We start from the raw sequence: 27,881 nt of genomic DNA, 5'->3' as shown, positions 1-27,881 counted from the left end.
TATGCTCTGGCAAAGTTTCGGCCAATAGCTTTTGGAGTTACAGCCCTTCAAAGTAGTAACAACAGAAAGATTGATTTGTACAGCCTATACAAGGAAAATAATTATACCTGCTTTCAAAAATGGCTGTAACTTGTGAATGCAATGATATACCAGTGGCGTAGCTAGGAAAATTTTTTTACCAAGACTAAGTTTATACATTGACTTAATTGAGAGAGTCTGCTTCAGACTCAACTGATTCACAGACACTTTCAAGCATGGGTGGTACAGCATTTGCAGGTTGACTCTCTGGTTGGACTGCTTCAGAAGACTCTGAGGTTTTTCTACATGTCATAAGTAATGCTCCAGCTTAGTTAATCTACAGTATACCATGCTTCAATTATTTGACTAGTTTAATTGCACTCAACACAAAAAAACTGACTTACTCCAGAGATATTTTGAGTGGTCAGGCCATCCATGGACTGCAACGGAGGTCATAGTCATGCACACTATACTTTTCATTGATCTGATGTGATGTTTAAGTTAGAGATTATCTCTTTCATGTGATGATCAACTGCATGTGCTAAGCATGTCAAGCTAGGGAGTCTGAGGGCATGCTCCTTCAAGGAAAATTTTGAAAATATATGCTTTGAAATGGTATGTGAAGGCTATTATTTGATTGTAACTGCAAAAGCATTAAATGCATGATCAATTAGCTCAATGCAATGCTATGCAGTTGACTCATTGGAACTTTTGAAAAGCAATTTAAAGACAATTAACATAAATGTAAATGATTTAGACCAAGCAGTGTAATGAGAAGAGTGGCTAAAATCTGTACTGAATGCTCTATTAGAGTGTATTACGATGACTGCTCTATTAAAGTATCTTGATCTTTTTACAAATTCAAATAGTGGTCCAGCATTGAAATGCTGGACCATGGGCTTTGAGTACTACAGCAATAGATTCTATTATGTGCGGTACAAAAATGCAGTCTAGTAATGTTTGAGCATACAGAGACTAAATCACTAATATTAATAATTTAGTTGTTATTAGTTATGTCACTGTATGAATTTTGATAGAAAGTTTAATAGACTGAATCTGAGAGCATCTTTAACATAATTACGATCATCTCGATGTGACATAAACAAGTGTCCATGACTCATGTAGCCATTGGTCTACTACAATGAAACAAAGATTTTCGAATTCCTCCTGAGCAGGCGAATCAATATTCAAGATTTTATCTTTAGACTTTTTCTTCACACAATAAACCATTTAAAGAATGGGACTTGTTCAAAAGTAGTGAAGCCGTTTAAGTTTAACTCAGTGGTCATTATATCCACCGTTTTATGCCTGTATCACATACGCGCGTGCTATGCAATTACATGCAGAATAGTTACATGCGAAATCATTTTTGGTGGTTTAAGTACAGTGAAATATTGGGCGAGGTGAGTTATTGCGTTTGCGAATAATATTAAAGATATGTAGGCAAATATATGTTTAACCTAGTAAGGAATAATGAATATTGGTGTGGTGTTTATAGCAGGTTTCATGGTTTTAGGTAGTTTTGTGGAGTTGTATGAAATAGCGATTTTACTGCACTTTAGTACTTACCTATATACCAACCTTCTTTTCATTAGATAGCTATGGCACACCATAGTTGCATCAATCCAGGTCGTATGAAGGTTGCTGAACTTAAATACAGGCTGTCCACACGGAAGTTAATTACTAACAAATGGAAAGAATTAGTGCAGAGGTTAATTTGTTGACTGTAATCATAATAAGATTGCCTTTAAATATATTGTAGTACAGTGAAAGACCACCTTGGAGATGCCAAAGTTACTGAAACAGCTTTGCCTTTATCACTTGAAGTACCTACTGATTGTGTTTGGGTAAAGATTCGTGATGAGCCATTAAGATGTGTAACTTTACAAACAAAAATTTGATAGACTATTTTGTACATTTAAGAGAAGAAGATGGACTGTAGCATCAAGATTGGAAGAGTATAATGCAGGAGGATACAAACTGTTTTCCGAGGGCCATGTCCAAGATATTTACATCAGGTGATGATTGTAAGGTTAAGGCCATTTTCTTATCCAAGAGGAAGAAGGATTATGTTTATTCTTTGAACCTGACTATCAAGATGTCCACAGGTGGTGCAGATTGCAAATGTCCAGCTGGCCATGGGCCAATGGTCAGTTGTAAACACTTGGTGGCATTGTGTTTCTGCTTAGAGGACTTTGTAAAATTAAGAAATGCCACTTTAGAAATAAGAGAAGCTTGTACATCTGTTCTTCAAAAATGGAATCAGCCAAGAAAGCATCGTTTAGATTCTAAAAAGGCAGAAGAAATATCATTCAAGTGTCCTGTCCCATCATATGCACAGAAAGCAAAGAGGAGATGTGAAAGAAAGGCATATGATCCACGTCCACTTACCATGAGAAAGACCACTAGTGATGATTTAGGACTGGGGTGCAAGAACTACCAACAGCATGCGGATTTCTTCACTTATTATGTGGCCCAATAGATGAAACAATCCTGATATTAGTTTGCCGCTAACTCCAAGAAGTGTGCAATGCCACATTAAGAATGAGTTGTCTAAGATGCATTACCACCATCATTTGAAGTACTGAAGAACTTGGTAAACAGTTTATTAAAGATACACTACTGAGGATGAGCATAGAAGCAACATTGAGATAAAGACTCGCCCTCAGTCCTAGAGGTGCACTGATATGGAAATTTTCTAATATACCAATAACCAATATGTTGGTTACAAAAATTACCAATTCCGATACTGATATCTGAACGTAAAAGGTTTTCAGTATGAACACTATAATAAGTGTTAAAAAATGTGGCAAAAAGCTTAAAAGGTGGTCACTAAAACCTATTTAAAGAAAAACACAAAGAATTGTGAAAAGGTGGTGACAAAAAAGGAAGTAAAGTGTGACCAACTGAGGATTTGAACCCTAGCCACCATGACAACCTTTGCAATGTGAAGCGAACAAACACTTTAACCATTGCACTACCAAATAAACTACAGAATGCTTTGGACAATTTTAGTACTTATGTGTAATATCTGCTCATATCTGCTAAAAAGTCAACTTTTCACCAATACTGATATCATGATATACGTATCGATACCGATACCGATATTGATATCGGTGCACCTCTACTCAGTCCTATTGCACGCTGGAATGAAGAACGCTACTGTAGGCTGACTGCATCAAAAGTTTGGTGCAGTCATTAAATACCGGTCTAATCATCAGAAGCTTGCACAATCTTTGTTGTCAGATAAGACTGTGCCATCTACGGTTAGAGCAAGAAGATGGGGAGGAGAACATGAAAGCATTGTATTTGAGGAGTACGTACCCTCAGGATGTGGATCTGCGTTATCCCCATCTAACCCTGCACAAGAGTGGCATTTACATTGGAAATCCAGCCTACCTAGGTGCCAGTCCTGATGGAGTGATTGTTGATAAATCTGGCACTGTCATTGGGATTATTGAAATAAAAAAGTCCCTATTTTGCTGCAAAGCTAACAGTACAAGAAGCTTGTAGTCATTGCAATGATCTTTTTTGCTACTTGAATGATAAAAGTGAGGTGGAACTGAACGATAATCATGCATACTATTTCCAAGTTTTGGGAACTATGGATGTTACTGGAGCACAGTTCTGCAATTTTATTGTATGGACACTTAAGTCAACAGAAACACTACACATTAACTTTGATGAACAGGTGTGGCAAAGAAATGCTCTAGTGCTAGAAACTTTTACATGAATTACATGCTACCTGTACTAGTAAAGTATGTAACATTGTTTTCTCAGGCTGTTTGTTCGTAAAGATTAAACTGTATACAAGTTGTCTTAGTGGCCACCTCTCTAAAATGGTCAACTTTAAGCTTTCTTATGAGATACTAATCCTACCATTAAGGCAAAGAAACTTTGGCCCAGAAGGTAACCACTTAAAGACAGGTTCCACTGTATTGTAATTCGCCGATTATTTGTAAAATTACTATTGCTGTACATGTTGTGTGATCATATTTAAAACACACAAAATTTCCATAGAATATGATTAATGTTTGACGTAAAATTTCACAAAAAAAAAATATGTAGTGGTATTCATGACACAAGTGGAGGGAGGAAGTTTGTTAGTATTGAACATACAAAAAACACTTGGTTAATATTGTTATGCATTGTATTTGGGACATCATTAAGTAAACAATAATTCTTGATGCGTTCCATAGCACGTTCTACATGAATTCACAGTGATGCAATCTGTCTTGTGGTAGTGCGTTCATTCACTGATAAATGTCCTGTTTCATTTAACAAGGAAAGTACATTTAATTGTACTCCAGATGGTAGGATATTGTTAATCAAAAAACCTCGATACACCATTATACTATAACCTCATTCAAAGAGCCTTAAAATTCCTGATTCCATTACTGGTTTTTTATCAGAAATGTTTCCCCAGTACAGATCGGATACAAAACAAACCGCTCCTGCAGGTATGTTACAGATCCAATTTTGGAAACTAATAGACTGCTCAAAAATTACCAAAAGTGGCAATTTTTGGGAACCAAAAGTAGCTTTTTTCGGCAACTTTTGATGGTTCAAAAGATTTGGGCAGCAGAGGAAAGATGCCAATTCTGGCAAGTTTCTGGTTACCCATAATTGCCATCTTTGGCAGTTTAAAAGTTTCCAAAAACTGAAAGTTTCCAAAATTGGCAACTATTGTTTTGCTTTGAGCAACCACAACTAATGGTGCTCCAAAGCTACCAAATCTGGCAGTAATTGTATTTTTACTTATAAAGGACGAAAAACACATTGATTGTGGGATTTAGTTTACCAAAAGTTACCAGAAGTGGCAACTTTTTGATGCTGAGAAATTAGTGAGCGGTTCAAAAGTTACCAAACTTGGAAATTTTTGGTTGCAAGAAATTACCATTTTTGGAAATTTAGCTATTTCTGGCAACTAAACATATCACTTTTTATGCAATGCAAAGTTGGAAGTTTTTGTGACCAAATTGGCAAGTTCTTAACTACACATAATCATCATAGCTATTAGACACTTTTCAAGCTGGACAAAGGTTGCCAAAACTGAAACTGTTCTAAAACTGGCATTGACTGTGTTGCTTTGAACAACAACTAGATGGTGCTTAAGTGTTATCCCACTTTAATTATAGTATTCAATAAATGGGTTGATTTAGTAAATGCAAGTTAATCAGTTTCTACAATGCAGAAGCATTAAGATTGTCCATATCACATCTGCTTCTTAATGACCCTTTTACACCTACACTTGGCCAAGGGTGTAAATTCCTTGTATGGTCGGTTGTTGTTTTCTTCTTGTACAATTTCATCATCAACCTCCTCTTCATTGTCTGATGATATAGGAGATATAGTAACCTCTATTTGTTCTCTTCTCTCCCACTCTTCTTCAGCTTCCTCCTCATCATGACTTGGCACTTCCACAGAATTGTTATTGGAGCTACCAACTTGATTACCATCGCCATCGGGTTGTACTTTTATATAATAATATTATTGTTCAGTTTTTCGTAGATTTTAACTGCTTAAAATATGAGTGTGATCAACAAGCTACTGATGAAATGTACATAATCTATCTTATTTACTTGGTTAGATGCCTCACTTTCAATAGTAGCTGCACTTGAGTGGTTCCACAATCAATTTTAAAATCTTAAATGAAGTTTTATGAGTAGCGGTAGACTTTGAATAATCGCCACATCAATTTGACAACTAAGGTAATGAACACTGTGGCATTTAACCACGTAAATACGGAATTTATTATATAAGGGATAACTATATATTGTTATTTTTAATATCAGTCAGGTTGCTGCAATCTAGTACAGTCACAATGCCTTATTACTTTTGGCAGGCTATAGTATGTTCGCGTTGAGCTGAACCCTCAAAAACATTTAATAACTCATGGATGCAATTACACATGATCTTGAAATTTGGCTCATTTGTAGTACTGCTTGACCCGCTAAAAATATTTCAAAATCTTGTTGTTCAAATGTTAGACATAATATTTACGGTCAATCAAAATTTTCCCAATACATTTCCAATGGGGAAGCCATATAAGTACAGTGTCCAATACAGCCCTTTCCCGAACTTGTAATGGAGTCAAACCGCACACATCTGTTGTTGACACCTTTGCTGTTACCAATAATCATCTGGTTGACTGAAATGTTAACTCTGTTGAGAAAAAATCCACTTTTAATTTTTAGCCGTTTTTCAGGATTCAGCTCAACGTGAACATACTATAGTATGTTTACTTTCAAAAGTAAACATTTTTGCCAAAAATGGCAATTTGCCACCTACAATACAAATTTACTTCTTACCCACATAAAAGTTCACTCACTTTTTTTGTTATTCTTCTTTTCGCAACACTTTAGAAAAATCACTAAAACTCGCACATGCTTTAGTTGATTTTTTTTCAAATTTGGAGGGCAGTTGAAACTGATTGTCCGAAGAGATATAATGATTACAACCTAGGTATGTGGGTGAATAGACTATTTACGTGGTATAATAAGCATCTTCTTAAAGCATCAACTTATTACTTGAAGTGATTTTAGTCACTCTGAAGACACTTTTCGGTTTGATTCTACCTAACCAATACTGCCAAGGTGCCATGAAGGGATTGTGAAGCTGGTTTCTGGTCATATTATTTTTTGCGAAAAGGTGCAAATTTTTATGATTCCTAATATACAGTCCTACTGTATTGTATGATGTACTTTCATTAATACATATATGTGACCCAGTCTGGGAAAACTGGGCTTATCACCTATTTAAAAGTATTGAGAAATGCTGGTTTTAAGTATTTAGTGTGTTGTAGCTCGCCAATGGTTGAAGCTATGTGTACCAAATTTTCACACGTTTTACACCAATTCCTTACCTTCTAGAGCATCCACTGTGCAAGTAGCCAACAACTAAGTTTCCCGCCATTATAGATAGTTTTAAAACCGAGGTTGACTGTATCAGGCGAGCTGCAAAATGGGTGGGAGGCGGGGGCCCTGGAAGGCGGAAAAGATGGTGTTCAAAAATTGAAAAGGAAGGCGTAGGGATGAATTAGGCCAAGTTTTGGGCCATTGAGGTCTCAAAATTGGCTAAAATGAAAGGAAATTCACAGCAGAGGTACTTATTCAACACCACAGAGCTGTGCAGCCACATACAGCCATCCCCAGGCTGACCAGAGCTCCATTAAGGCCCCACACCGCACATACGGATCGCCACTGGGCTTGGGAAAAGCAGCCAGCAAAACCAGACCACTCAAGTCTAGCTGATTTGTATTGTGGAATTAGATAGTTCATTCATGTAGCTTTGTGTCCTGGGTGAAAAATCGAATGTGCTGACATGGGCGATAAGACCGGTTTTCTCAGACTGTGCCACATATAACAATTGCAGAAATTGCCTAAAATGGAAATTGTGAGCACCTAAAGTGGCAACTTTTTGTTGCCAGATGTGGCAATTATATAAATTGCGAATTTTGGCACTTTTGTATATCAAAAATTGCCATTTTTGGTAAACTAAATCCCACAATCGATTAGTTCATCATCCTTTATAAAACGAGTAGTACATTTATTGCCAGTATTAGTAGCTTTGAACACTATCTTGTGGTTGCTCAAAGCAAAAACAGAAGTCACCAATTTTGGAAGCTGTAAGTAGTTTCCAGTTTTGTCAATTTTTGGCCTGCTCAGAAATTGCCATATTAATTATGAGCAGTTAAAAAGTTGCCAAAAGTGGCAACTTTTTACTGCTCAACAATTGTGAGCAGTTCAAAAGTTGCCAAAAATGGCAACTTTAGGTTGCCAGAAATTTTCTAAACAGGTCTAAAGTTGACATACCGTATACCCGGAAATTTTCGCGGTACGTAATTTTCACGGTTTTCGCGGTTACTTAAGCTACTGTGAAAATTCATCACGTGAAAATTTGGGTCTCTGTGGTTACGTGAGCGTTATTAAGGAGACATGGAAATTCAACACGTATAACCTTGTGTGTACCAGAAGAAATGTTGGCAATGTTTACTCTCCATAATAATTACACTGCTATTCGTGGATATCACGTCTACAAGGACGTTTGGCCAAATCCTTTCACGGGTGAAATCGTGCGTTGTGAATGCGAAGAAAGAAATGATCACGACCCCTATGCTGTGGCGCTAAAGAAAGCTGGTACTGGTACAGTGGGTCATGTTCCTCGTACAATTTTGTACATTTGCACCCTTTTTCTAAGGCAGGGTGGCAATATTGTAGCCTCTGTGACTGGATCACCAAGATACTCTGTTGATTTAGTGCAAGGTGGTGTAGAAATACCCTGCATGTACAGATTTACAGGTGGAGAGAATTCAATAAAGAAAACCCAATACCGGCTTAATTCTGAACAAGATGGTCTTGGTGGAATTGAAGATGCGTATGTAATGCATGTTAGAAAATTCTTAAAACTCGTGTTCTTTAGTTGCAGATACTGATGGTGTTAATGACAAGTCTGATGAAGATAGTCCAATGACCCAAATGACAGTTGATACAACATCTACATCTACTAGTATGCCTTGTGTAGCTACGCTGGTAAAAACTGAGCCAGTAGACAATGACTTTCCTCCAGAACCACAAGAGAGCAATGTCACATGGGTTAAGATTAAAGATATATCTTTGACTACTGTTGATAAACATTTGTTGACCATTGGTGAGAAGCTCTCCGATAAGCATATCAATGCAGCTCAGAGACTACTAAAGATGACCTTTCCCAAAATTAATGGATTATGATTAACCTTGTTGCAAGATAAACCGCACAAAGAATCAACTGAAAATGCTATACAGATTTTTCAAATTGAAGAAGACCACTGGGTTTGTGCTACAACCATAGGGGCTTCAGGAAAGAAAGTCCTAGTATACGATTCAACCTATATCAGATGGAGTGATCAAGCTGTTTCTTTTGTTAGAAAACAATTTCGATGCGCAGCCAGCAATATTACTGTTCTAAGAAATGTTGAGAAACAGCAGGGAGGACGAGAATGTGGATTATATGCAATTGCCAATGCCACAAGTTTGGCATATGAAAAGGACCCGATAAAGATGACCTATAAAGAATTGGCAATGCGTGATCATCTCGTCCACTGCTTGTCAGAATTGAAACTTGAAGTATTCCCAACTACTCCATAAAATTATGAACTCTGAACTTTGTACATAATTCTTATTAATGTCTCATGTAATTGTAGCTAGTCACAATTTCTAAATTTACAGTCAAGGTTACAGCACTGGTATTTATACTGAAGCTACACATGAAGATAAGGCTTCAGTAATTCCAGCTTCAACAAACCCATTCTTTATAAAATCATTCTGCTCCACATATGCACAGGCCTCCGTAAGCCATTTAAATCCAAGGGGTTTTAACTGGCTAAGCTTCAAATCAATCACCTTGCCATCTTCAGTTGTAGCATTTTTTACTCTCTTCTCAACTTCCTTAGAATACCAGTGATGAAATTGTCTTTTCATCCAATCTTTCAGTGGCTTATTAACGGCTAGATCAAGCAGCTGCAGCCGATCTGTACAATTGGGAGGAACCTCTACTACAAGGATGTTGTTTTCCTCCAAAACTTTCAAAAAGTTAGGTGTTGTCTGGCCTCTGAAGGTGTTAAACAGTACAAGACAAGAATGTGTCTGACTAAGCTTCAATTCTGCACGCTTCGCATTTACATACAGTATCAAAATGTCGTGCAAGTACCCCAACATAGTCTGTTCATTAGACCAGTGGTTCTCAGTGTAGGTCAAATACCAATCTTTGGGATATGCAATTTTGGGTAAACAAGCTGGGGTTTTACTGGCATAGATCACCTGGGTAGAAAGTAATTTACCACTCATTGTACATGTCAGCAATACAGTGCTCTGATGCTTGTCATCCAGACCAACAATTTCGACTCGCTTGAACCCCTTTTCAGCAAATGTCCAGTCTGATACTGGCACATACTTTAGGCCAGTCTGGTCCCAATTAATGATGAGGTCTTCAGGAATATCTTCCATTATTACCATGAAACAAATATCTGATAGATACTGCTTCTTGACCTTCTCAAAATCTGTTGGAAGTATTTTGACTGTGGTTGTCCCCTTTCGCTTGACCATGTTCATCCTTTCCAAAAACCGTGTTGCCCAGCTTTTAGATATATCTATATGGCCACCATTTTCAGCGAGAAGATTGGCATCGTGACTCACAATTACACCCACAGCGGTAGCCATTACAGTTTGTGTATTGACAACAGACCCTTTGTCACGCTGGAGTTTCACGAATGATTTTACCTCATCTTCCCACTTTTCTCCAAGAAGAAAGGGCCTTCCTCGACGCTTTGATGGTAGTACTTCGATTTGGACTGGTGGGGCATGACATTTCCTGCCCTGACTCTGGATACGAAGTTCTCTGAGATATAGATTCTTCCATCCACGCACAGTAGCTTCCTTCAAAATTGGAAAGCGCTTATCTTGCTTGAAAAAGCACATAGCAGCGGCAGTTCCGTGTTTAGCAGCATGTTCCCCAACGATGGCTCTCTCTTCGTCTGTCACTTTTATATATTCACCTCGTGTGTTTCTGCCACTCGTGCTGTCATTTCCTACAATGGCCCCCACTTCTCGGTTTACAGCGTCAATCGTTGCCTGCAATATACTGTTAGGTAAGGATGCACTTTGTCCATCAGTATGGCGCTTGAAGTAGAAATCGAGATTTTTCGTTATCGATGTCTTCGCGATGTGGTCGAACAAAAATCTCTTGGTAATCACCTTTTTGCGTGAAATTAATAACGCGAAAGTTCTTGACCAAAAGGCATCCGTGAAATTAAAATCGTGAAAATCCACGGAAGGTTCATATCCGTGAAATATACGTACCACGAAAATTTCCGGGTATACGGTAATTGGTTTGTAACATACCTCACTCCTGACAGCATATGCCTACAACAGCCTTTAGTGTATTGTGGTTTTTATAGCTGGAAAACGTTAGCTGCTGTGCAGTTGGATTTGATAGCATTTGCATGAATATCTCAGTAGCATCTATTATGCACCTTGTTGTTGGATAAAGCGCACGGAATGAAGCTGGCATATATTTATCAATAGTTTGTTGGTTAGGCCAAAGAGGAACTTTGCTGAATATGACAAACAGAAAGTTGATGCAAGTATTAAAAATCCGTGAAACAGTTGGTTGAGAAATTTGGAATCGGAAGGCTAGATCCTGTTCTGGCAAACCAAGTCCAAGTCGACATAACATTAAGAAAAACACATTTAAAGGATCAAAAATGTGGTGATGTCCAACAGCACAAGTTTTAGTTGCATCTTCAATAACTTTCGATGGATCATAGGACAGTACAGTGGCTGCTGGGCCAAGAAAATTAGTGCATGTCAATAAATGCAAAAAGATAGAAATCCAGTGTAGAAATTCAATAATTTGTCATCTTTTTTTACTTGCTCAATTCTAAATGGAGACACATACTCATTTGTTTCATCAGTTTGTACTTGCACATTCTTAAAACAGACATCTTTTGTGTAGCCTTGTGATCTACCTGTATACTAGTAGCACTGAACTGCAGTATGTGATAGTACTTTGGCACGCTGAGTTGCTACATCAACTTTAAGCACAGTATTGCACTGTGTACTACAGTCAATACTGTCTGGTCTACACTGAATTCCTTTATCATGACTGCAGCTGATGGTTACATCTGTTGACTGTGTATCATCACCGTCAACCTCACTCAGAAGAGTCAGAAGTGCTGGAATGTTCACCAGGATTATACAAATTGCTATGGCAGAATTCATCAGGATTACATTGAATACCGGAATCAACTTCATCAGGATTGATCAACAGTCTCAGAAGCTCCAGCTGATTGCTCCAAGTCAAAATCTGATGAGTCAATTCTACACTTTTTTGGTGGAGGTCTTTTATTCTTTGTTTTTGATCGATCCATGTAAACACTGAAGCCTTTTCATTTTCCACCTTCAAAGTGCATGTACACTTAGAATTTCTTGAAGGGTTCTTTCTACAAATTCTAAAAACCCACAATTTGAGAATAACAGCTGGATGCTTCAAGGGAAGACAATAAAATGATATCCCAGGGGTTCCAGATATGTTTACATTTAGGAACAATGCAATAATGTGGCATTGTGTTGTTACAACATAAAACACATCTATAATATATGTTCAGCCAAGTACTCCAAATAATGCACAATTGTTATAAAAACTACCCTAATTAAACCATGAAACCTAGCTGCTATAAACACTACACCGATATTCATTATTCCTTACTAGTCAAGGTGGCGGCCAAGCGGGCAAACAGGCGCTGTTACAGTTAAGAAGCCTTGCAATGTATAAAACCACATTATGCAATCTGTTACATAATAATCACAAGTATGACTACAAGGGCGTAATGAAAGTTATCTGTCGCGAAGAAAAGCTAGAGCGAATAGACAACCAAAGGTAAGGGGAGGTCTTACATGCGCATCGAATGCAAAGTTTTGGCAGTAAGTTTTATTCCTGACATGGGTAGAGAGTCTAGAAGACAAAAACGAATGAAGAGCTGTTGCAGGTCAACACTTGCAGCCAAAAGAAAATCTATAAACAAACGGTGGAACAGCCACATGAGCCCTCAGTGTGACGAATCAACACCTGATTGTGAAGGTAAGTCTTGTTAAAATGTAATATAAATATATCACAGAAAATAATTTACAACCATAGATAGTAGCAGTAGCACCACCTCCTCCAGCATTGACACCACCTCCAGTTAGTACCACCTCCTCCAGTACTGACACTACTCCAGTTAGTACCACCTCCTCCAGTACTGACACTACTTCAGTTGGTACCATCTCCACCAGTAGTGACACCACCTTCTCCAGTACCAACACCACTCCAGGTAGCACCACTTCCAACACCAGCACCGACCTTGATACCAGTACCTCAAGAGATGTTCCTCGTGCCAGGTTACATCTGGAAGGTAGCCGAGTCATTAGCCTCAAAAGTTTACAGGAGGCAATTCACAAAATCACCAATCACAGTGCTGCATGTCAAGCTTCTGTAGAGTTGATCAGAGAAGTAAAGCGGGATGGCCTTAGCAGCACTTTTTTAGCTAAATGTGAAAAATGTCATGAAGAATTCAAATTCACTTCAAGTGATAAAATAATGGTTACAAGAAAAGATGGCATATTTAGGTCAACACATGAAAGTAACGTCGCCGCTGTCATGGGTCAAATGGCCACAGGTGGTGGATTCAGCAACCTGGAGCAGTCTCTCAGCATTATTGGCATTCCTCCACTATCAAAGCCAGTGTTCATAGACATTGAACGATGCTGTAGGATACTGTTCTAATTAGAGCACTTGTGTATCACGTGTGATATGTCTTTTGTTAATGATGTTGATTAGTTCTCACATGGCGCTGCGAGCTACTGTAGAACCCTAGATAGTAGTGACTTTAATACTATCCTAACCCGCCAACTGGTTCCCTGGTGCCGGCAAGAGGCACCCAGAAAGGTTACGTGTTACTTGTCTAAGTGTTGTTTTTGCCGCCATTTCTCCCCAGTAGATTGATCGGTATACCGGACCTGTTCACCCGTCACCCAGAACCATGGCGACATATACTTTCCGTCCCGAAGTTGGACCTACAGGTGGACCGTGGATCCGATTTTGCAGCATGGAAGCTACAGTGGGACTCCTACTGCAGTTTGTCTGGACTCGCCGACCAAGACGCAGCCAAACAGGTACAAGCACTCACTCTTTGCTTCTCCCATGACACCTTGTCAGTTGTTCAAAACCTTGGTTTAACCGACGAAGAAAGAGCGAGTGTTGCCCCTATAATTAGCGCCATTAAACAATACATAGATGGCCATGTATACGAAACGGTAGAGCGAAGGAACTTTCGCAGACGCACCCAACAAGTTGGCGAATCGTTCGATGATTTCTCCGTGAGCTGGTGAAAACATGCAACTTCTGCTCCGACGCCTGTACTCAGAAGAACATCAGGGACCAAATCATCGAAGGCCTATTAGATGCAGATACAGTGGAGGATCTCTTGCAAGAGACCAACCTTACATTGACTACAGCTGTGCACAAATGTCAAGCACAGGAAGCTGCAAAGAAGCAGCATGCTAAGTTACATAATCCAGAATCAATAGCTGCACTTCGAAAACCACAAAACCGGAAATCTTATTCCTCAACGTCTACATGTCAAGGATGTGGTGCTGTATCCCATCCAGCTGGCCGAACCCAATGCCCAGCCTATAGCCAGATTTGCTTCAATTGCCAAAAAGTTGGCCATTTCGCCAAAGTCTGTCGGAGTAAGCCATCTAGGCAGCATGCTCCCTTTACTAATACAGAACAGCGTACACCACATACAGGACACCGTAGCCTCTCTGCTACTACTGATGACCCAACTCACCCTATGCTAGACAGCATTCAACATGTAGCCTCCTCTGACTCAGCACCATTAGTCAATCTAGATGTTATCTCTGCAAATGGCTCCTGCAACACCAAAGCCCTCCCTGACTCTGGTGCCGACATCTCAGCAGCTGGAAAAGCAATACTGTCCACCCTTAATGAACGGATTAACACCCTCCTGCCTTCAACAGTCATCCCCAAAGCAATCAATGGAGCCAAGATGTTTCCATTAGGAAGACTGCCAGTCACATTCCACCTTGGCAGTACAGAATATCATGATGACTTGCACATCTACCCTGACATTCATGGTACCATCCTCTCCTGGAAGGTATGTAAAGCTCTTCAAATCTTACCTCCATGTTACCCTAACCCCATGTCAACTCCGACAGTATGTGAAATCACTTTGCCACATACTCCTAGTAATGTCATAGTTCCCCTTACTCTCCAACAAGCAATGTTAGCATATCCCACTGTTTTTGATGGACAGATAAGGAGCATGGAAGGGGAACAATTCCACATCTCCCTAACTGATGATGTTAAGCCATTCCGTGTCAACACTCCTCGATCTATACCATTCGCGTATAGAGACAAGTTGAAGGCAGAACTGGACCTCTTAGAATCCCAGCACATTATAGCACCAGTCACTGCTGCAACTGAATGGTGTGCTCCAATTGTAGTCACTCCGAAAAAGAATACAGATTGGATTAGAATGTGCGTTGACCTCTCGCATCTTAATCGGTTTGTAAGATGAGAGCAATACCAATCATCCACTCCAACCCAAGCAGTGGCAGATATTTCAGCCACTAAGGCTAAATTCTTCACTGTTCTGGACGCCATGAAAGGTTACCACCAATGCCCTTTAGACCCAGACAGCCAACTCCTTACGACCTTCATCACGCCCTTTGGCCGATTTAAGTACTTGCGAGCCCCGTATGGTATCTGTTCAATACCGGAGCATTATGATTGCCATATGACTGAGGCATTTGTGGGCCTGACAGGCTTCCGTCGAGTAGTCGATGACATTATTATTTATGATGATAATGAACTTCAACATGCCACTCATGTCAGACAGTTTCTCCAACACTGTGCAGACAAACACCTAGCATTGAATCCAGAGAAGTGCAAATTTAGTCAAAACAAGGTGACTTTTGCTGGATTTACCTTATCAGCAGACGGATACCAGGTCGATCACTCCATCACCGAGGCCATCACAAAATTCCCTACCCCCACCAACAGAACTGATTTGTGATCATTCTTTGGCTTGGTCAATCAACTCTCATCCAGCACAAACACCACAGCACCTTTACTAACACCATTACGTCCGTTTCTCAGCACTAAGAATGATTTCCTCTGGTCACCTGACCACCAGCAAGCTTTCACTATTCTTAAAAATTCTCTCACCATTGCACCGGTTCTCTCCTACTTTGATGTTAACAAGCCCACCCGTCTGTGTACAGACGCCAGTCGCCATGGCCTGGGATTCATACTCCAACAAAACACAGCAGGCACCTGGAACCTCATCCAGGTAGGGTCACGATTCCTCACTGACACCGAATCTCGTTATGCAGTTATTGAGCTTGAAATGCTAGCCGTATGTTGGGCCGTCTCTAAATGCAAGCTGTTTCTCACAGGGTTACAGCATTTCACCATCATTACAGACCACAACCCTTTAATCCCCATTCTCAACAATCATCGCCTCGATGAAATTGAAAACCCACCCCTTCAAAGACTGAAAACACGACTGATGGCATATAATTTCACTACACAGTGGCTTAAGGGTGCTAACAACAATGCCCCAGATGCTCTATCATGCCACCCTGTCTGTGATCCTCAGCCAACTGAAACACTTGCTGAAATAGACATCCATAACAATCCTGAGATGTCCTTCGCTGAACTTCGTGCCATCACTGACACACAATCTGAAAGCCTACGCTTGCAAGAATTATGCAAGCATGCTGAACAAGATGAGGAATATCAGCTGCTGCGAACCTTTATATTAAATGGTTTCCCCAAGCACCGTAAACAACTACCTGAATCCTGCAGACGATACTGGAATATTCACCAGCAATTAACTGTAGATGATGACCTAATTGTATACGGATGTAGACTCCTTATCCCGTCATGTATACATCACCAAGTGCTTACAAACTTACATGAGGCCCACCAAGGAACACTGCAAACCAAACAACGTGCCCGTTTGACCATCTATTGGCCGGGTCTAGATAATGATATCGATAATATCATACTCAACTGCCAACTGTGTCAAGACCATTTACCATCCAACAACAAGGAACCCATCATCCAGAAACCACGACCCTCTCTACCATTTCAGGAAGTTGCCGTGGACCTATGCTCGTATGCTGGCCAAGATTGTCTGGTTAAGGTTAATTGTCAACACTGACTGGCCTGACATTATTCCTGACACGTAACACCACCACATCTCAAATCACCACAGCGTTGAGACAAGCATTCTGCAGGACTGCTATTCCAGACATTCTTTGGACCACAATTCACCTCTCATAAATTCACCCAATTTGCACTGCAATGGGGGTTTCATCACAACACCTCATCCCTGCACTACCCCCAAAGTAACGGAAAGGTTGAATCAACCGTCAAATCGATGAAAAAGATTATTTATACCTCCTGGAAAGGTCACTCTCTGGACCACAACAAGTTCTGTCGCACTCTCCTTCAATACAGAAATACTCCTTCATGTAAGGACGGGTTATCCCCAGCCCAAAAGCTTTATGGCCATCCTGTCGAGGACACCTTACCCGCACATAGACGCTCATTTTCACAAGAGTGGCAGCGTAAAGCTGAGCAGCAAGCAGAAGCCACGCAGCAATCCTCTGCAACTTATTACAATCTACATGCTCATCCCCTTACAGAGATAGAAATTGGCTCCAATGTTGCTGTCCAAAATCCCTGTACCAAACTTTGGGATATTTATGGCATTATCACAGCTATATCACCTAACCGCAATATTACATCAAAACGTCCAGCGGCAGGGTGTTGGTGCGAAACCGCCGCTTTATACGCAGAAAAGTTCCTCTGTCTATGCCAACATGTACTACATTGCCAGATTCCCCTGCTGCTCAGGCAACCCAAGAACTCCGCTGTTCAACACGGATCAGGCAACCACCCAATCGTCTGATTGAAGACCCCACCTGGAACTGACTTTTCAATTTTACAATTATTGTAAAATTTTTTTTTGATAATTAGCATTTGTGATTTTGTAATTAGGTAATCTCACACTCCCAAATGCTTAGGGGGAGGTGTAGGATACTGTTCTAATTAGAGCACTTGTGTATCACGAGTGATGTGTCTTTTGTTAATGATGTTGATTAGTTCTCACAGATGCTTAGGTCACTTATTTGATCAGTACCTCACTGAACTGATGTTAGAAGCTGGTAGGGAAGACAAAAAAATTGCAATTAACAACAAACGAGACCATCAAGGCATACCTGCTGCCACAGTAGCTACTGGATTCAGGAAATGCATGGTGTCAGATACACCAAAGTAATAGGAGATGGTGATAGTTCAGTTCTCCACAACATTTGCACCACAGTACTGTCCTACGACAGATATGTCGATAAAGTTGAATGTGCGAATCACGCTGTGAACGGGTACAGGTAAAAATTATAAAAATTAGCAAAAGACTTTCCTGCATTCCGTGGACGTGGTGGTCTTACCAAATCAGTTATTGTCAAAATAACACATGGTGCAAGCTGTGCAATCCGGAAGCACTCTGAGACAAAAATGTGATGCAGCTTCAATGGGACTTAAGAGCAGGTCCAAAACATTATTTGGGCTACCATGAGTCCTGTAACTCCGAGTGGTGTTCTGAAGTAGCAAGTGCCCATCCAAGAAACATAAATCTTGATGATCTGCCTCCAAACCTCCTCTTTGAAGTGGAACGGGCTGGAGATAGACTAGTAAACAAGGCCCATCAGTTGATTGGCAACAAAACAACAAATTTGACTGAGTGCTTTATGTCGGTCCGTGCAAAAATGAATGGAGGTAAACAGATAAATAGAATCCAGTCTGGATCCTTTAAGCATAGATGTATGACTGCAGGCTTGTCCATTACTCTTGGTCCAACATGGTGTACAGATACATGGAGACACCTTTTTGGTATGCCATCACTTGTAGCTCAATCATATGCTTACAAACATAAAAAAAGCATGACAGTGACAAAACCAGGAAAAATTCTGAGTCATACAAGCGTGCATGTCTGGAGAAAAAGTATCATACAACACCAGCAATCCCAGATGAAGATTATGGGCCAGATGCCACTGCTCCAGACATCACCAGTCAACAAAATCTTCATGACATCTGTACAGAGTTCCTCAAGTTCCTGTGTGTTAGTGATGCAAAAGCTGCTGAGCTAGCTGCTGCTACTGCCGATCAGGACGTTTCTCCGAATAGTTTATGGCAAAAGGCTTTGGAGTGTGCGGCTAACAGCTTCATCACTTGCTAATGTGGTCAAACATAGATCGAAGTTTGAGAAATTGGTTGAGTCCATCCTTTACAGGCCACCTCGGAATACAATATCTGCATTGGAGTGGGGCAGAAATCATGAAGAAGCTGCAAGAACAGCATACATAAGTGTCAAAGCCAAAGAAACTTCTTAACCTTATCATGTCCTTTGCACAAGTATACATATCAGCAGCAAACATCCATGGCTGGCTGCATCTCCTGATGGTCTTGTGGAGGATCCAACAGAGACTAGTGGCAGGCAACATGGAATCCTTGAGATTAGATGCCCTTATTCTGCAAGGACCATGACTCCAGAGACTGCCTGTGAACAATTGAACCAATTCTGTTGTTCCTTGGTAGATGGATGAGTAACACTGAAAAAAAAAACAACACATTCGTATTATTACCAGATACAATGACAGATGGCAATTGCAAACAAGCCATGGTGTGACTTTTGTGTGTGGACACCAAACGGCCTTGCTATTGACAGAATAGACCAAGACACAGACTTTTGGCAGCAGAAAATGTTTCCCTGAAACTGCCGATCCCGTGTACCCTACTGGGCAAATGATACAACCTCTCTCGAACATTGACAACTTGTAACAGTGCTAGTGTTGTAATGTGGTTTTGTAGTATTGTTTGTAGTGATATATGTTTACTGCGTATGTGTTATGACAATAACTCACGAGTTTCATTGTTGGGTTCACAGTAGCAATGATTCCCCACTGGTTTAACGACTGATTTATTTGTTCAAACTCGCAACAATCAGCTAAAACTGCTCCCATTTGTCGGAGCAATACACACGTTCGAGCATAATATGCCATAAAAACCTTTCATACAAGTGACAAACTCTTTTAGAGAAGAAAGTCAAACAAAGCACAAAACCACAAGCCATCTTAAAATCTGCATTGATTATGTAACTCGCGTGTGATCTACACCTGCACCTGGTGAGCAGGTTCTTTCTATGACGGATAATTGTAAGAGGCCAAAATTTTGAGTGACAATCACCGGTGGCCTAACAAATGTAGCAGTGTATAATTGTTGCGCTGCAGGTCGGGGTTGTAGTTCTATAGCCGCTTTTAGCGACATTAGCATAATTTCTGTGGGTATCTTAGCACCAATGATGACCATTATACACAGTTACACGAAGACTGATAAGAAACATCGTTTCCCCAAGGATGGAGAGACTAGAGGTACATGTTAGTGAATAGACTTGACTGAAAGAATATTTTACAAATATCACTGTGAATATGAATTGGGCCTTCTTTACGATGCTAGGGCATGGGGTTGTGTCTTCTTAATCTTCACTCTGGTTGTGTTCCTTAAAATCTGCATGGAGACAAAGACACAGTAGTTTTAAAAAAATCATTACAATTGTAGGTGCCCGTTCGTGATCGCTTGACCGCCACCTTAAATATATATCGTCTACAAACCTTTACCATTATTCACAAACACCTTGCCCAATGCTTCACTGTACTTCTTATACCACCAAAAACTATTCTATATCATATGTGATACGGGAGTAAAGTGGTGGATATAGCGACCATTACATTAAACTTAAATGGCTTTGCTACTTTTGCATAAATAAGTCACATTTATGGATTTTTTTTTGAAAATATGCAAGTACTTTGCACATTGTAGTCAATGGTTCATACTGTAAATTTAGGTTTGTGCTATTATGCTGGATTTTTGCATATCTGGTCACAAATAATAACACTAGTATCATACAGAATGGGAGTAACTGTATATTGAATAGTGATGGCTGGTCATTAATTCACATTAAAGAAATGATGTGCATGTGTTACTATCTGTAGGACATTCTTTGTTTAGGATAATCATACAGATAATAAAATTGCTATCTGTTTTAGTGCTACTTCTTGGCTACATGGCTATTATATGATGCACCATTAACAGGAAACCTTCATTATTATTCTCTATTTAGCTCCAGTTACGACACCACTGTTTTCTTGACCATGCATTAATGTATAACTTATAATGTACAAGTACACAAATTTTCAACTAGAGTAGGGACCATAAGCACATTGATAAAAGGTACTGAAACAAGCTGGAGTAGTCACAGTAAAACAATAAGAAGTGTTATATCCCTATTTTGCTCCAAGATACCACAATGGAAATACACAGTAGGGATATAACACTTCTTCTATCCCACTGAAGCCATACATCAAAGTAAAAAAACTGGGAGTATATGGTACCCCAGTGCATGGTAGTTAAACCCCAGTACATATATGGAAATTACACATTAAGTTAAAAGAAGTGCAATCAAGAAGCCATACAGACCATAAAATCTACAAATTCAGCAAAATTTGAAGCCATACACACTATCATACAGTACGATAGTACTGTATATATATCGAAGGTGTGGGGGCAATCCGTGATATAATATAATCCAAAAACCTGCCGCGATTTTTCCTCACAATGACATGACAGTATTGGTTGGGTAAAACCAAGCCCAAAAGTGTCTTCAGATCAACCCGAAATGTTTGCATCAAGTTGCTACAGGATTTAGAAAAAAAATTATTCAACAGAATTTTCTACTGCCTGCCTGCCTGACGCCTTCAGTCAAGCGTAGCGGAAAAGTGGTTACAGCTACAGCCCTAATTTTTTCGCAGAAACGTTTCTAGCTCGCTTAAGAAAAAATCTTTGGTATATTGATAAGCATACTATGCTTGCGCTATTGTCTTACCTTTTATCCTTCTTTACCATGGCCATCAGTCAAGGTTCTACCGCTGAGTGTTAATAGACTACAGTACGGCTTCCACACCAGTGTATATTGCATCAAACTATTCGAATACACGTGGTCGCTGGTTGCACCAAAAACACACGCATACGTGACTCACTGTTGATATCGATCAGAGAGAGCAACTCATGGCGAACTATATAGCAATGTGTAAGTCAATAAATATAGTTCATTTAGTAACAATAGTCTGGTCATCCAGGTCCTGCTTACAGATTATTCGGGTCTGACCCCACATGCTAAATTAAAAGTGGACGTGTTACTACATGTCATAGCGTAGCTCTGCTTCTTTTGTGAGCCATGCCCACTTACGTAAATTACAGTCTGTAGACATATGGTAGCCACGTCCATTCATCAGTGTGTAGGTATGTACAAATCCATGCCCACTTACGTAAATTACTGTCTGTAGACATATGGTAGCCACACCCATTCATCAGTCCGCAGGTATGCACGAATACATGTCCATTACTGTCTGCAGGCTTATGTAGAGCCACGCCCACTGATCAGTTATTATTGTATGAGTCATAATCTAGTATAATAGTGCTGTGAGTAACTCAGCAGATATTTAGTGGTCATGAGCTTGCAAAAAAACTTCACAAACAAGTATAAGAAAAAATTCGGAATTTTAAATTAGATTAGGGACAGTGTATAATGCTGCAATAAAAGGTACTGAAACAAGCTGGATCGGAGTAGTACGTAATGTCCAAATGCTGTAAAACAATAAGAAGTGAATATCCCTACTGTGCCACAATACTTGTAAAACTACATGTTCAGCAAAAATTGAAGCCATATCATCACAAAAACTACATATTCAGCAAACAATTAAGCCACACACAACTGACATGCTTATTAACACATTCTTTATGAACTTGACTACTTCAAAGTGTGGGATAGAAGCTAGTTAAACTCCACCTGCACTCGTAGGACATCCTACTCATGGTGGGGTTTATTATGCTCTCCTGCTTGGGAGAGTATATTGTAATTGATTTGCTGGGCATTATGTGGCTTCTTTTTTTGCAGGTCTACTATTGGGGAGATACTCAGATCTAAATGGTGATGTTAACTTGTAGATGAAACCTCTGTTAAGAATCTAAATTTTGACTGAGGCGATTTTGTTTTACCAACATTTTCAGCAAGTTGTGAACGAAAATGTACGTGCGTCAGCTGCTATCTTCACTCCTGTGCTAGCAATGCTGATGCCATACACACTATTCAATAGCTCTTCAGCCAGGGAAAAAAGTGTCTAGGGGGTAAAATCTGTATTCTGGACCATTGGGCTGCTATTCTCCTCCAAAGGTACAAACTAATAACTATAGTCATGTCAACATGATGATGCTATGCGAATAATTCCATCACTATTACGATACAACTGACGGGTGACTCTTGGAGACTTCAATTGTTGTTGGTTGCTCTCATACGATTCTAAACTAGTAAGAAGAAATCTATTGAAACTAATTAACTCTCAATTATGGTATGGATTTCTTGGAGGAACATTTAGAAGAGAAGCAGATAAGGGTTGACACAAATGCTTTGTAAAATGGCAGAAACCTGTTCAGTATTAATGGGGTGTGGCAGTGGTTAGGAATGGAGGTAGCTTACAGATGCAAGGGACCAGCAAGAATTTGTCAACGTGATCCAGAGCCAACACCCAGTCTTGCTTCTTTAACTTTGGAGGATCACATGACCTGAATGGCAGTGGACGGACAAGATGTGTGTGTTTGTATGTGCGTGTTTGTATGTGTGCGCATGCATGTATGCAAATGTATGTATGTATGTATGTATGTATGTATGCATGTGTGTTTTGCCTGTGTGTGCATGTGCGAGTGTGTGTGTATGCATGTGTGTACATGTGATGTCAGGCAAAACCCTAAGTATTCATCAAACATGCCACACATTGCATTGTTATCATGTACATAGACAATAGTGCTAGTTATTTGCTGAAATTTTGTTTGATATTCTGTTGTAATCCTTACTTTACAGACTTTGGTCTGAGCAAAGTAAACCTTTCCAAGCAGTAACATGGTGAGATGATGTAATGTGCAACTGCAAACAGCTCTCCAGCGTATGGTGCAGCGTTGAAACCGGGTCACTACTGCTGACCCGGATGACCCACTGACCCGGATAGCAATCCGGGTCAGACCTGGATTTGACCCGGATTAATTAAAGCCGAGGCGTGCGATAAGAGCTATGTTTCGGCTAGTCTCGAGCGAGCGAACGAGGCTACGTTTTGAGCGTTCAATTCGTGTTGAGTAAATATTGCAACTTCAGCCTAGCTGTAGGTTGAAGACCAAAAAAAAAAAAGGTCATCACCTACTAAAAATAGCTACCCCTCAGGCTGAGCGTATGTTGGTAGCGCGACAAGTGGGCGTGGCTCACAAAAGAGCTACGCGATAGCGTTTATAAGTTTCCACGTCATCAAACGAACAATTTCGTGTCTCACGTGATCCAATCCGGGTCAGACCCGGATAATTTGTAAACCGGGTCAGACCCGGATGACCCGGAGAAAATGTGACCTGGATGACCCGGATGACCCGACCCGGTTTCAACGCTGGTATGGTGTTCCTGAGCTATTGAGCTACAGATCAGTCTGGAGCATCTGAGTGGTCCTCTACTGAAATGTGCAAGTATGCCATTTGTCTGGACATCTTTCTTCACTATGGAGTTGTTCAACATTGTGGCATTCAACATTAGTGCATGTTACCATCAAATTCTAACAGAAGGGAGCAAGATAAATATTGAAAAAGATGTCACAGTAATTATCAAGAGTAGAAATGAAGACTCATCACGGTGAAACTGACAGATAGTCTTACACACTATTGGCAGAAAAATATATGTTGGCGGTGCAAACGGGTGCCCTTCACCAACTTTTCATTAGACATTGCTTAAGGCTAACATAGACATACTCTAATAGAACAGTAAATCATTCTAATAGAACAGATACTGTTTAATGTCTGTTAAAAGCTGTAAGTATACTTAACTAATTTACAAAACCATAGTGAGATCTGCTTTAGAATACACTCTCACAGCTTCTAACACATGAACATTATCCTGCATAGAATTGGAGCAAATCCCCATGTAGATCCACATGAATAACCTGTGTCTATTCTTTGCTTCAACTCCATCCATCGTGATTTTGTTATCATTGGTCCCCCAATTCTTTGGCCTACTCCACCGCTCCTGCCAAGAGAGCACTCAGGCATTACTGGAAAAAATTGGCTGTCCAATGAAGTATTACCTTATCCATAATCACTGTGACATTCCAATACATTTAATACAGACAATAGTAGCTAATAGATGCTAGCTAGTCTTGGCAGCATGCATTAGATAGCTAATGCACTGGTAAATTACCCATGTACAAGGAGCTCAATACAATATATTTAGCTAGCATGTTAGTTATGCTCAATTCTCACAGCTCTGCAAATTTTTGTTAAGTTGCGGGAGAGCATTTGCACTTTAAAAGTGCTTTCATTGTTTTACTATGATTTAACATCGTGCAGCTTGTTTCAGTAGACGTACTATGGTCCCTACTCTAGTTGAAAATTCCAATTTTTTGTGTACTTGTTTGTTAACCTTTTTGTAAAATAAAACTACGACTGGTTAACCCACGCATACTGCAACAAAAGAAAGAAATGACACCGCATGCCCCAGCTACCAATTATTGTCTGAAAAATGAAGTATCCATTACACTTCATTGTCAGCTATGTTCAATTTGTTACACAGCATTATGAATCAAGAACTGTTCAAAAAGCACCTCTGCAATCAAAGTAGCCACTATGAAAAATACGGATGACTTCCATTATGAAGGGAAGCCAGCACGTGTTACCGCCAAATCGACACCTATTGCTCTCAGCCAAGATGAATGGGACACAAAGGAGGACACTGGTAAGTCCATGAAGAATGCATTGTATGTACTGTGGTATACCAAAAGGCACCTCTCGGGCCGAAGCGACGTTGAACAGTGAAAAAATCAAGCTCGTTGCCTTAGCCGTTGTCGAGTTATGCTTGTCTGAAGGCATGTGTCAGCAGTCACTAGAAAAAAATTTTTTTTTAAATTCCGTAGCAACTTGTTGAAAGCGTTTCAGGTCGATCTGAAATCTTGTTTGGGCTTAGTTTTACCTAACCAATACTGCCTCATCGTTGTCAGGGAAAATTGAGGCTGATGTTTGGGTGTTTTTTCGTGGGCCACACCTACACCTTTGTGATCCCTACCATACTGTATGATAAGTGCAGTAGTGAGAGTCTAAGTACAGGTGTATCTAATGTAGGCAAGTTATTTCTTTTCCTAAAGTGACCATTGTCAGTGCAGGAGTAGACAATTGTGATCCGCTGAGCAAAAACCAGCTGCTTTCACAAATTCTATTTTGTTATGAACACATATTGAAATAAAATACGCATACAACATAAAATTTTATGTCCGTTTTAATTGCTTTGGTATTTACTGAAACAAAAATAAAACCAGATTCTCCTGTTCATTGGGAGTAAGAACAACTTAGTTTTGTGTTTATACAGCATAAATGCGGTAGAAATACAGTTTACCGTCGTCATTTAATCATTGAAATGCCCTCCTCTTTGTCCACACGGAGACATACACAGAAAACACTATACCTTGACTGATGTGCCAGTTCGTGGTGAACAGATTGAGCCAAACCATTTCTTCACAGCTTGCTTCAGTCGTGAGTTATGATTGATTAAATAAGCGCCTGTATTTTAATTGCCGAATTGTTGTTGTTTACCAACTGTCTAGTGCTATAACTCCAAAACTATTCATCACAAAAGGCTAAAACTTTGCCAGTCCGCTCCTTTGTTACTATAGATAACAGAGAAGTAATAAAATGGAATTTGAGGAATGTGCAAAAATGGCTGGTTTTTGCTCAGAGGGTCACAATTATTATTGCAGCGTATGCCTTCTTAGCTCCAATTATCTAACCTGATGGACTTTCTTGTTGAATGGATTCATCCACTTCAGCCATTCGATACCTCTTGCATCAGCCTGGGTTTCTCTGCGATCTAATATTTCCTACGAAAAATCATTTACACATGCGTACATGGCTATATGTTTACATGGTTTTACAATTACCTTCAGTTGGGCAATTTGTTTTTCAAGTGATTCAGTATAATTTGGATCCCCTTTCATAGGAATTACTTTAGGCATCTTGGTATAAAGTTTTTCCAATTCTTTAGACACCTGACCACTGCTAGGGCGCTTTTTGCGATTGTTGTTAAGGCATTTTTTGATTATTACTTCTGTTAATACATTGATGTCTTTCTCAGTACATCTGTCCATTGGTAAGCTTGCTTTGATTTTAACAAGGTATTTCTCTCGTCTACCAGCTTCTGAAACTGCCACCAATTTTGATGATGAGTTTTTACCGATGATTGTTCTAGTGGGTTCAGAGGGAGCAGGCCATTCACCAGATAGTGTGTGGAGGGCAACACAAGCAAATGAAAACACATCAAGGTCTGCATCATATATTGGATCATCAACCAAAGCTTCTGGTGGCATAAAATCAATTGTGCCAGGTGCCTTACTCAACATTCGAGCCTGTTCCGGACTGAGACAGCGCATAGTACCAAGATCTCCAATCTTTGCAGTCATACCCTCAGATGTTGAAAGACGGATGAGTACATTATTACTGGACAAGTCACGATGAATTATAGAACGGCTATGCAAAAAGCAGAGGCCTTGAGCCACATCACACAAAACCAACATTTTCAACTGCAATTGTAAGGGTGGCTTTGGAACTGGGCCTTTTGACGGCTTAAGCAGGCCAAACAAACTGCAGTGCAGTAGCTCCATGACTAAAACGGGAAAGACGTCATCTCTTCTCTGACATATACCAAAGAACTGCACGATGTTTGGATGACGTAAACGTAAACTTTGTTCACATTCTCTCTCAAACGCCTCCTTTGCAGCACGTCGATCTACTTCTGTTGTAGTCGTTTCAAGTATTTTATGCACTTTCTTAATTGCACAAGGAGACCGTAGCCATTTCCCTTTGTAAACAATACCGTATGCTCCTTTACCTATTACTTCGCCTTCTTCTAGCTCTCGATCTTTGATGTTGTACAAATCATCAGATTTGCGATTATCTTTGGAGGTCATAGCTAGCTACCTAGGGACGGTCGTGTAGCTCAAATAGACGATATGCACACTCTATTACTCGAACGAAAATTGATCAATTAAGCGTAGACGGCGCAAAACTCGACGGTGACTTAAAAGCGGAAGTCCCATACAAAAGTATGGGAAGCAAATGCGGCTCGAGCA

The 27,881-nt window shown here is 39.9% G+C and overlaps 1 protein-coding gene across 1 annotated transcript in view; it reads right to left on the bottom strand.

Annotated features, from left to right (window-relative positions):
- The window catches only part of LOC136242707 (microtubule-associated protein futsch-like), a 63,240-nt gene extending 35,479 nt beyond the window's left edge, over positions 1-27,761 (bottom strand). The window contains exons 1-2 of the mRNA XM_066034158.1: positions 26,694-27,761; positions 26,544-26,633 (exon numbers count right to left, since the gene is read on the bottom strand). Of these exons, the coding sequence (XP_065890230.1) occupies positions 26,544-26,633; positions 26,694-27,719 (1,116 nt within the window). The 5' untranslated portion in view covers positions 27,720-27,761. The remainder of the gene's footprint in view (positions 1-26,543; positions 26,634-26,693) is intronic.
- Positions 27,762-27,881: the final 120 nt, after the last annotated feature.

This window comes from Dysidea avara, chromosome 13 (genome assembly GCF_963678975.1).
Source record: "Dysidea avara chromosome 13, odDysAvar1.4, whole genome shotgun sequence".
Taxonomy (NCBI): Eukaryota; Metazoa; Porifera; class Demospongiae; order Dictyoceratida; family Dysideidae; genus Dysidea; species Dysidea avara.
Note: the sequence above shows the minus strand (reverse complement) of the source record. Positions and strands in the feature narration are given on the sequence as shown.